Genomic DNA, 10,609 nt, shown 5'->3' on the forward strand with positions numbered 1-10,609 from the left:
TGTCTGATTTCTGTCCTTCTTTTGGTCTTTAAGCTGAGGTAAGCCAAATTTTTATTAATTTCTCTTCATTGTAATATCCATGTATCCTAATTCAGTGGCTTTATCTACAAGTACAACCAGTGAATCTAAAACCTCCTCTGCATTAGGTTGAATTTGCTCAGGAGGTGCGAGTTGTCCATAATATTCTCCAGTTTCCGTATTCATGTTTCGGAATTCATATGTGAAACCTGGAATTCCCAAGGTGTAATGTACCCAATCTGCAGATATCCCTGTGGTTGGATAGATTGTAAAATAAACTGGTCCATAAGTGTAGACTGTGCCATGGCGAGCATATAAAGCATTCACAGTAGCTTCAGCGATTTCCATCTAAAAACATTTGAAATAAATTGTATTGAATATATTTAAACTTCTTATCTACATATAAGCAATTAAATAAAATTACTTACAAACTGAGAATATTGCGATGGAGGATCAGGAGTGTGACCCCAAGGAAATAGAAGCATGTTTGCCGCAGAATGAAAGCCAATGTAGAAATTGAGATTGTCTCGAATACTCAAAATATATTCTGAGAGTGTTCTTGTTTCGATCTCAGAAAATGCTGATGGTCCTGCAAACGTTCCATCACACATGTTATCAGAAGAACCAATTCCACCCTTCTCCCAATACACATCCCAGTTCCTGTTTGGATCCACGCCATTGCAGATTAATCCTTGTGGTGATCTGGTTTTCCTCCACATGCGATAAACATTTCTCGTGTATTCGTAACCATCAGCATTCACCAGTGGAAATATGTACCAGTTTATATTGTCGGCCAAACCTTTAATTCCCGGCTCATCAGCAGTGGCTGTGAGCAATTTGTTAATGATCCAAGTCGTTGAAGAGTGAGTAATCCATTCATTGGAATGAATATTGGATTCAATGAAAATTCCCGGATTTTGTCCAGGATTTCTATTGATGTTGACACCCAGGATTTCGCGGCCCTCGAAAGTGGTTCCGCCTTTGATCACAGTGACTTCTTCGTATTGCTCCTCCAGAGAATACAACCACTCGTGAATGGTTTCAACACTGTGATAATCTTCCCAGCCGAAATCCTCAGCGGCTTTGGATGCGAATTTGTTGGGTCTTTCCTTGTCCACCAGATCTTGGAAATTGCTGACCAACAACTTCTTACTTATTTTGTTCTTCGCAACGAGGGAGTCAAAATCCGATTGGAGACTTGGTGGAACCAATATTTCAACGTCTCGCCCAATTCGTGTAGGTTCAGCTAAGAATTCATAACTATTCGGGCCAGTTGAAACACTTTTAAGAGCCTTCAATTGACTCTCCACTTCAACTGTTAGTCTGAACACTTGATAATTATCGAATCGATGTGGTTCACCCGCGACGACCGCCAGAATGGCCAAAGATGTTAAGAAAAACTCGCGTATTTTCATTTTGCTTGGGAAAAGCTTTCTCGTGAAATGTGATTCAACTTCTTTCGTCCAGCAATTTATACCTTCGCCCGACTATCTTATGATCATTTAATGCGATTAATAGACGTTTTCAAACATGTGATAAGATTTGATAATGGATTTATTGACCCTTCCTCATAATCTTGCATATGTCAGCGTATAAATCGTATTTCTTTCTTAAGTTAGTCTTGCATGATACATTTTATCTACGTGCTGATATGTACCTAAGTTATTTTATATTTGACACAAATTGAATGAGTTTAAATATTTTTTTGTTTTTCTTTACACTATATTGTCTACTTTTATAAAGGAAAACAAAAACCACAGAAACAGATGTCTAAGTGATTATGATAGACTTATGTTTTGGAGTCTCGCATATTATTGTTCATATATCCCAATTCTGTGGCTTTGTCTACGAGTACAACCAGAGAATCCATAACTTCTTCAGCATTGGGTAGAATCTGATCAGGCGGCGCCACATACCCAAAAATTTCTCCAGTTTCTGTATCCATGTACCGAAATTCGTAGGTAAAAGCTGGGATGTCTAATGTGTAATACACCCAATCAGCAGAGCTTCCGGTTGCTGGATAGATTGTGGTGTAAATTGATCCAAATGTGTAAACGGTTCCATGGCGAGCATATAGCGCATTCACAGTAGCTTCAGCGATTTCCATCTAACAACATTTGAAATCAAATGATTGAAAACTTCATATGTTTTACAGCTTAAATACTTAACATGAAGTTACTTACGAACTGAGAATATTGCGAAGGAGGATCAATGGTGTGTCCCCAAGGAAGCAACAGCATATTTCTGGCACAATGAAAGCTGATGTAGAAATTTAGATTGTCTCGAATACTCAAAATATATTCTGAGAGTGTTCTTGTTTCGATCTCAGAAAATGCTGATGGTCCTGCAAAGCTCTCCTCACACATGTTATCAGAAGAACCAATTCCACCCTTCTCCCAATACACATCCCAGTTCCTGTTGGGATCCACACCTTGGCAAATGTAACCTTAGGTAGACCTAGTCTTTCTCCAGAGCCTATAGTGATCTCGCGAGTACTGATATCCATCAATGTTGATGAGTGGGAAGATATACCAGTTTATATTGTCGGCCAAACCTTTTATTCCCGGCTCATCAACTGTAGCTGTTAACAATTTATTGATAATCCATGTAGCTGAAGCACTAGTAATCCATTCACGAGCGTGAATATTTGCCTCAATGAAAATTCCCGGGTTTTGTCCAGGATTTCTATTGATGTTGACACCCAGGATTTCGCGTCCCTCGAAAGTGGTTCCGCCTTTGATCACAGTGACTTCTTCGTATTGCTCCTCCAGAGAATACAACCACTCGTGAATGGTTTCAACACTGTGATAATCTTCCCAGCCGAAATCCTCAGCGGCTTTGGATGCGAATTTGTTGGGTCTTTCCTTGTCCACCAGATCTTGGAAATTGCTGACCAACAACTTCTTACTTATTTTGTTCTTCGCAACGAGGGAGTCAAAATCCGATTGGAGACTTGGTGGAACCAATATTTCCACGTCTCGCCCAATTCGTGTAGGTTCAGCTAAGAATTCATAACTATTCGGGCCAGTTGAAACACTTTTAAGAGCCTTCAATTGACTCTCCACTTCAACTGTTAGTCTGAACACTTGATAATTATCGAATCGATGTGGTTCACCCGCGACGACCGCCAGAATGGCCAAAAATGTTAAGGAAAACTCGCGTATTTTCATTTTTCTTGGGAAAAGCTTTCTCGTGAAATGGTATTTATCTTCTCTCGTCCAGCAATTTATACCTTCGCCGGACAATCTGAATGCGATTTTTTGATGTTTTAACACCTAATCTTTAACCTAATGATAAGATTTGTGAAGGAATTTATTGACCCTTCCGTATTCATATAATCTTTTATGTGACAACAATATATCTTTATTTTTCAGAATACCATGATGAATTACGCTTGTTATCTTACATGATCAAGTTATTTTCTGTTTTCTGTTCAATTGAACAAGTTTAAATATAGCCTTCGTGAACTGATAGAGAAGATTAGCTCGAAAACACGTATTTTTCAAAATGATTTTAATTAAGGCAAATAGGGATTAGCTGAATTCTATAACAATGTGCATAAAACGTAGCAAAAATATTTTAAGTGCATTTACTTATTTTTTGGAATTGCCTATATTATTATTCATATATCCTAATTCAGTGGCTTTGTCAACGAGTACAACCAGTGAATCTAAAACTTCTTCTGCATTTGGTTGAATCTGCTCAGGAGGTGCAAGAGCACCATAATATTCTCCAGTTTCTGTATCCATGTACCGAAATTCGTAGGTAAAAGCTGGGATGTCTAATGTGTAATACACCCAATCAGCAGAGCTTCCGGTTGCTGGATAGATTGTGGTGTAAATTGATCCAAATGTGTAAACGGTTCCATGGCGAGCATATAGCGCATCCACAGTAGCTTCAGCGATTTCCATCTAATCAAAGTTAAATTATTTTAGACATGTTAGTATCAGTTTAGGTAATTTTGTTCATGTAATTTACTTACAAACTGAGAATGTTGTGGCGGTGGATCAATCGTGTGTCCCCAAGGGAGCAGTAGCATATTTGCCGCTGAATGAAAGCCAATGTAGAAATTTAGATTGTCTCGAATACTCAAGATATACTCTGAGAGTGTTCTCGCTTCAATCTCGGAAAAGGCTGATGGTCCTGCAAAGCTTCCATCACACATATTATCAGAAGAACCAATTCCACCCTTCTCCCAATACACATCCCAGTTCCTGTTCGGATCCACGCCATTGCAGATTAATCCTTGTGGTGATCTGGTTTTCCTCCACATGCGATAAACATTTCTCGTGTATTCGTAACCATCAGCATTCACCAGTGGAAATATGTACCAGTTTATATTGTCGGCCAAACCTTTAATTCCCGGCTCATCAGCAGTGGCTGTGAGCAATTTGTTAATGATCCAAGTCGTTGAAGAGTGAGTAATCCATTCATTGGAATGAATGTTAGATTCAATGAAAATTCCCGGATTTTGTCCAGGATTTCTATTGATGTTGACACCCAGGATTTCGCGTCCCTCGAAAGTGGTTCCGCCTTTGATCACAGTGACTTCTTCGTATTGCTCCTCCAGAGAATACAACCACTCGTGAATGGTTTCAACACTGTGATAATCTTCCCAGCCGAAATCCTCAGCGGCTTTGGATGCGAATTTGTTGGGTCTTTCCTTGTCCACCAGATCTTGGAAATTGCTGACCAACAACTTCTTATTTATTTTGTTCTTCGCAATGAGGGAGTCAAAATCCGATTGGAGACTTGGTGGAACCAATATTTCAACGTCTCGCCCAATTCGTGTAGGTTCAGCTAAGAATTCATAACTATTCGGGCCAGTTGAAACACTTTTAAGAGCCTTCAATTGACTCTCCACTTCAACTGTTAGTCTGAACACTTGATAATTATCGAATCGATGTGGTTCACCCGCGACGACCGCCAGAATGGCCAAAAATGTTAAGAAAAACTCGCGTATTTTCATTTTGCTTGGGAAAAGCTTTCTCGTGAAATGTGATTCAACTTCTTTCGTCCAGCAATTTATACCTTCGCCGGACAATCAGGTATTTTTCAGCACGTTTGATTGACGTTTCAAGGACCTGATGATAAGATAATATTTAATGACTCATTTCTTCCCCGTTTATTGTCTAATCTAATCAGGTGAAAATGTCACTTTTACATATGGCCGAGTTCTCTAGTTTTTGCTACCATTGCAACAAGAGAGTCCAACACTTCCTCTGAATTGGGCTGAATCTCTTCCGGTGGGGCGAGGAAGCCGTATCTTTCACCAGTGGCTGTATTTCTCGATCGGAACTCATAGCAGTATGAGAGTATTCCCATTCTCAAGAATGTCCAGTCGATGGATCCGCCAGTGGCTGGATAGATCGCTTGGTTTATGGATCCAAATTGGTATACAGTTCCATGAGTTGCCTCCAATGCAGTTACGGTAGTTTGTGCCACTTCGAACTAAAAATAAGATAAATCAGCATTTCCCATTATTCCATTATTATCAAATATACTCACGAAATCGTCATATCCTTGCACGGGATCAGCTGTGTGTCCCCATGGGAAGAGGAGTAACTCAGCAGCAGAGTGGAAGGAAATGTAGAGGTTGAGCTTATCTTGAATGCTCAAGATATATTCCGAAAGAGTGCGTGTTTCTATTTCTGAGAAGGCATTTGGACCACCAAAATCTAGGTCACACATATTGTCTGAGGCTCCGACTCCACCTGCCTGCCACGAGGAGTCCCAGTTCCTGTTAGGATCCACTCCGTGGCAAATGAAGCCCTGTCGTGATCGCGTTTTGCGCCACATTCGGTACACATTTCGCGAGTACTCATATCCATCCACATTTACCACTGGGAAGATGTACCAGTTGATGTTATCGGCCAAGTCTTTGTATCCAGGCTCTTCGTCAGTCGCGGTTAAAAGCTTCTTTATCATCCAGACTGTTGAACCTGATGTAATCCATTCACGAGCATGAATATTTGCCTCAATGAATATACCTGGATTTTCATCGCCGCCTCGATTGATATTAATTCCAATGATATCGCGTCCTTCGTATGTTGATCCTCCTCTAATCACCTGCACCTCCGGATATTCCTCGGCAAGATAATACAGCCATTCGTTGATTTCTTCAGTACTGTGATAGGCATTCACGTCAAAATCTTCAGATGCTCTGTTAATATTTTCCGCTGGCCTTTCTCTGTCGATCATCTTCTGTAGATCTGCCGTAACCAATTCAACTTTTAGTCCATTATCCTTCGTTAGGGATTCAAAGTCTTCTTGCAGATGCGGAGCAACTATTATGTCCGCTACTGATCCGACTATCCTAGGTTCGGTGAGAAAATCATATCCATTGAGACCTTTATTGACACTCTTAAGCGTTCTAAGATGTTCCTGGTTCTCAATCGATACACTGTACACGCGATAATTGTCAAATCGCGCGCGATCAGCAGCTGCAAGTGCTAAGAGAATGCTTAAAACAACCAACTTCATCTTCTTTATTTCACAACACACCCTATCCGAATGAGATGATTGAGCAAATACCACACTTTATATTTACCCTGACTTGTCGTATGCTATCACACGGCAAGTGAAGAATTTATAGCAGTTATCAATACTGTCAGTAGTACTTCAGCGCATTGTTTATTTCTTCCTAGCTTATAATGAAGATTAGATAATACATTCAATGCTCTTTCAAAAAATTTATTATATGTATTTGTATGCTACATCACATATTACTTCACGCCATGTAGCCCAATCTTTCGCATTCATCCAACATAGCGATCATGGATTCTAGAACTTCGATCGCATTGGGGATGATCTGCTCTGCTGGCAGGATGAATCCATAAGTGCCTCTGTCGCGGAATTCGTAGGTGTAGCCAATTTTGATGCCAGCATCACCATAAGCCCAGTCAACGCTGGTGCCAGTCGATACGTAGAGGTCCCAGGAGCTCTGCACGGTGTACACAGTGCCGAAGAGCTCTCTCAATCTATCTCCCGTCACATCGCCTATCTGGCGAAGATCATCATAGTTGTCAGCTGGATCCTGAGTGTAGGACCACGGGTAGAGGAGAAGTTGACTGTACGAATGGAAGGATCTGCGGAAGAGAATGTGAACTAGAATTTGATAATAACATTGGATTTTCATCGACCTACAGATAGACCTTGATGTTTTGCAAGTGTTCAAGTACAAAGTCTGCCAATTGCTTAGTCTCAGGTTCGGAAAATGGCTCAGGGCCAGCAAAAGTTTCAGAACAGATGTCATTACTTGCTCCAGGATTGCGTCCATCTAAGGAAGATCACACTAGTGAAATAATTCACAGAATCTGCACAAAATTATTGTCATCACCTTGCCACTGATGAGCCCAGTTCCTATTCGGATCTACACCTTTGCAGATCAGTCCCTGATTTGACCGCGTTTTTCTCCACATGCGATTTGTCACATGGGAATAATAGAAGCCATCGGGATTAACATTTGTGAAAATGTACCAATCGTAATTTTCAGCAATTCGTCGAATATCCGGATCTGAAGAAGTCAGGAACTCGTTAAGAACATACGTGGCAGTTGCGGAAGTTATCCATTCTCTGGCATGAGTGTTGGATTCAATAAAAATTGCTGGATTGCCTACCTATAGTGTACACAAAAGTTCACTCCGGTCAAGATCTGATTAAATATAAGAATAAGCAATAATCTTACGTTATAAGATAACTTTACGCCCTTGATTAGCCGTCCTTCGTAACTAGTCCCTGCGTCAATTGCTGTTAAGATATTTGGATACTGTGCAACCTGTTCATCTAGCCATGTGTAAATTTCATCCAGAGTGTGGTATTGTTCCCAACCAAAACCATCAGCTTTTGGGCGAAATTTCGGCTGTTCGTTGTCAATGAGTCTGATTGGAATGAAAAGTGATTTAGCGCATTGCAATATCAATGAAATTATTACCTTACTCTTGGACGTTTGCAACCTTCAAGTTGGTTTTGAAATGATAAGTCGACATGATCTCTTCAAACTCAGATACTTTGTGGGGAGGCACCATGATATCCACAGGACGTCCAATCTTTGTAGGGCCGATCCAGAAGTCATAACTTGACGAAGATGTGTTTTCCAAGTCTCGCATCACTTGCAGTTGTTCCTCATTCTCGATGGCCACTGTGATCACTTTGTAGTGGTCAAAGCGAGCTTTCTCACCACGAGAAAGCGTCGCGATGCAAACAACAAGAGCCAGCACGAGAGCAAATTTACCCATTTTGCCTTCGTCTTTTCACCTACAAACTGAATTATGTGACTAAGTCATACTCTTTTATACTTTATTCTCAACTACTATCTCTCTCTGTCGATTGTATCTCATTTCGATTGTATGTCATAATTTTTCTTTTCATGGTCAATATCAGTATCAAGATTAGTTTAAACAATTGCAGTGCCGGCTTGACAAGTTGTTTGTGTGCGAGAGGGCCATAAGGGGTTGGTTCTTTGGGAATACACTTGAAAATAGCATGATTGGGTTATCATAAATTTTTACTCAACAGATATTTATCTCTTTTCGATGTGTTATGTAAGGAAGTCATAAATTTTCACCATCTCATGATTAGTCTACATATAGCCCAATTCGCGTGATTTCTGCACCAGGGCAACCAATGAATCCAGCACCTGCAAAACGTTTGTATTTTGAGTTTCGAAAGTTATCAAGCATTTGATTTTGCACAATATACCTCTTCGGCATTCGGTTGAATCTGATCAGGTGGTGCGACAAATGAGTATCTCTCGCCAGTTTCGGTGTTTCTGCCACGGAATTCATACGTGAAGCCAGGGACTCCCAGAGCGTAGAAAGCCCAATCAGAAGACGTTCCAGTTGTGGGATAAATGGTAGTATATGTGGGTCCATATGTATATTCGGTTCCGTGGCGTGCAGTGAGGGCATTCACGGTGTATTCCAGTAGTTCTATCTGAAATAATATCGTCAAAATCCAAATTAGATAAAAACAAAACATTTCCAGTGATTCTTCTGACTTGGTTGTTGTGGTCTTCAATGAAGTCCGTGGTGTGTCCCCAAGGCATCAGGATCATTTGCGCAGCAGAGTGGAATGCCAAATAGATGTTCAAGTTATCCCTGACACTCAGAACGTATTCAGATAGAGTGCGAGTCTCAACTTCCGAGAATTCCTCAGATCCAGCAAACGTATCACTGCACATACTGTCGGATGAACCGATTCCTCCCTTCTCCCAGTATCCGCCCCAGTTCCTGTTAGGATCCACACCCTGGCAAATTAAACCTTGGGTAGACCTGGTCTTTCTCCAGAGCCTATAGTGATCTCGAGTGTACTGGTATCCATCAACGTTGACCAGTGGGAAGATGTACCAGTTGACGTTGTTAGCAATATCAAAAATTCCGGGCTCATCAGCTGTGGCTGTGAGCAATTTGTTAATGATCCAAGTCGTTGAAGCATGAGTGATCCATTCACGAGCGTGGATGTTTGCCTCAATGAAAATTCCCGGATTTTGTCCAGGATTTCTATTGATGTTGACACCCAGGATTTCACGGCCCTCGAAAGTGGTTCCGCCTTTGATCACAGTGACTTCTTCGTATTGCTCCTCCAGAGAATACAACCACTCGTGAATGGTTTCAACACTGTGATAATCTTCCCAGCCGAAATCCTCAGCGGCTTTGGATGCGAATTTGTTGGGTCTTTCGCGGTCAATGAGCTTCTGAAGGTCCGGAATTGACAACTCAATCTTGAGTTCTTGCTCTTTTACCAAAGATTCGAATTCATTGTGCAATTCAGGTGGAACAATAATGTCAATTTCTTGTCCACTTTTCTTGGGTTCATCGATGAATTCGTAAAATCGAGGTCCAGTTTTGAGTCCTTTTAGTGCATTCAACTGATCATCATTCTGCACAGCAATTGTGTACACTCGGTAATTGTCGAACTTAAATGGCTCAGCATTCACCAGAGCCAGAAGCAGCACTGCCACTAATCCGGATTTTAAATGCATGTTATCGAAGGCACGATGAAGATAGACTAAGGAAATTTCAGACTCAATGGGCTTTTATATAATCCACTTTATCTCTATACCTTGTTATCTTCTTGTGAAGTAGCATCACTCGATTGCCACTAATAAATAATTAAAGACATAATTGTTTACAAATTGATACAAAATCATCCTTGATAATCGCATTACAATAAACACGAAAAAGTCATGGTATATAAAGTAAAGGAATAACACAAATTGTTTAGGAAGGTGATAAGCACACAGTGTGATTCACACTTTCAAATCGACGATGCTCACATTAGAATCTTATCTCCCACATGTTAAATAGCATAACTTCCTTTTGTATTCTTGCTTTATGTACATATGTATGCACAAAGGAGTTACGAATATTACTTTAAGCATTTTCTCTGTGTGAAAATTTTTCATCTCTTTGCGAATTAGGGGCTCTAATTGCCACCCTTAGTGGATCCGAGATGAAGGGTAACTTAACGTTTAAAGAGTGGAATTGTGAGAGATTAAAATTCACATCCCCTAATATAGCATCTGCATAAAATGCCTGCCTATGTGTTTCTAAATTCTCACAGTAGAAGAAAAATTTGGTCATATACGCAC

The 10,609-nt window shown here is 40.5% G+C and overlaps 7 protein-coding genes across 7 annotated transcripts; all 7 read right to left on the bottom strand.

Annotated features, from left to right (window-relative positions):
- Positions 1-18: 18 nt before the first annotated feature.
- On the bottom strand, positions 19-1,433 carry LOC132262423 (zinc carboxypeptidase-like). The gene is made up of 2 exons (XM_059761694.1): positions 447-1,433; positions 19-366 (listed from the first exon to the last, which is right to left on the bottom strand). Exons 1-2 carry the CDS (start codon positions 1,431-1,433, stop codon positions 55-57), a joined length of 1,299 nt encoding a protein of 432 aa, XP_059617677.1. The 3' UTR covers positions 19-54.
- A 374-nt stretch (positions 1,434-1,807) lies between these two features.
- Positions 1,808-2,384, bottom strand: LOC132262424 (zinc carboxypeptidase-like). The gene is made up of 2 exons (XM_059761696.1): positions 2,202-2,384; positions 1,808-2,125 (listed from the first exon to the last, which is right to left on the bottom strand). The coding sequence occupies exons 1-2, from the start codon at positions 2,382-2,384 to the stop codon at positions 1,808-1,810; spliced, it is 501 nt and encodes a 166-aa protein (XP_059617679.1).
- LOC132262425 (zinc carboxypeptidase A 1-like) lies at positions 2,351-3,188 on the bottom strand. The gene has a single exon (XM_059761697.1). The coding sequence runs from the start codon at positions 3,186-3,188 to the stop codon at positions 2,466-2,468; it is 723 nt and encodes a 240-aa protein (XP_059617680.1). The 3' UTR covers positions 2,351-2,465.
- A 195-nt stretch (positions 3,189-3,383) lies between these two features.
- On the bottom strand, positions 3,384-4,987 carry LOC132262426 (zinc carboxypeptidase-like). The gene is made up of 2 exons (XM_059761698.1): positions 4,001-4,987; positions 3,384-3,929 (listed from the first exon to the last, which is right to left on the bottom strand). Exons 1-2 carry the CDS (start codon positions 4,985-4,987, stop codon positions 3,612-3,614), a joined length of 1,305 nt encoding a protein of 434 aa, XP_059617681.1. The 3' UTR covers positions 3,384-3,611.
- A 139-nt stretch (positions 4,988-5,126) lies between these two features.
- Positions 5,127-6,554, bottom strand: LOC132261987 (zinc carboxypeptidase-like). Its single transcript, XM_059761077.1, has 2 exons — positions 5,527-6,554; positions 5,127-5,469 (listed from the first exon to the last, which is right to left on the bottom strand). Exons 1-2 carry the CDS (start codon positions 6,499-6,501, stop codon positions 5,179-5,181), a joined length of 1,266 nt encoding a protein of 421 aa, XP_059617060.1. The 5' UTR covers positions 6,502-6,554; the 3' UTR covers positions 5,127-5,178.
- A 91-nt stretch (positions 6,555-6,645) lies between these two features.
- Positions 6,646-8,290, bottom strand: LOC132261932 (zinc carboxypeptidase-like). The gene is made up of 5 exons (XM_059760986.1): positions 7,957-8,290; positions 7,706-7,898; positions 7,358-7,637; positions 7,165-7,297; positions 6,646-7,106 (listed from the first exon to the last, which is right to left on the bottom strand). Exons 1-5 carry the CDS (start codon positions 8,253-8,255, stop codon positions 6,749-6,751), a joined length of 1,263 nt encoding a protein of 420 aa, XP_059616969.1. The 5' UTR covers positions 8,256-8,290; the 3' UTR covers positions 6,646-6,748.
- Positions 8,291-10,000, bottom strand: LOC132262427 (zinc carboxypeptidase-like). Its single transcript, XM_059761699.1, has 3 exons — positions 9,017-10,000; positions 8,719-8,952; positions 8,291-8,656 (listed from the first exon to the last, which is right to left on the bottom strand). The coding sequence occupies exons 1-3, from the start codon at positions 9,998-10,000 to the stop codon at positions 8,600-8,602; spliced, it is 1,275 nt and encodes a 424-aa protein (XP_059617682.1). The 3' UTR covers positions 8,291-8,599.
- Between the last annotated feature and the right edge of the window lie 609 nt (positions 10,001-10,609).

Source organism: Phlebotomus argentipes, unplaced genomic scaffold (genome assembly GCF_947086385.1).
Source record: "Phlebotomus argentipes unplaced genomic scaffold, Phlebotomus argentipes genome assembly contig_15, whole genome shotgun sequence".
Taxonomy (NCBI): Eukaryota; Metazoa; Arthropoda; class Insecta; order Diptera; family Psychodidae; genus Phlebotomus; species Phlebotomus argentipes.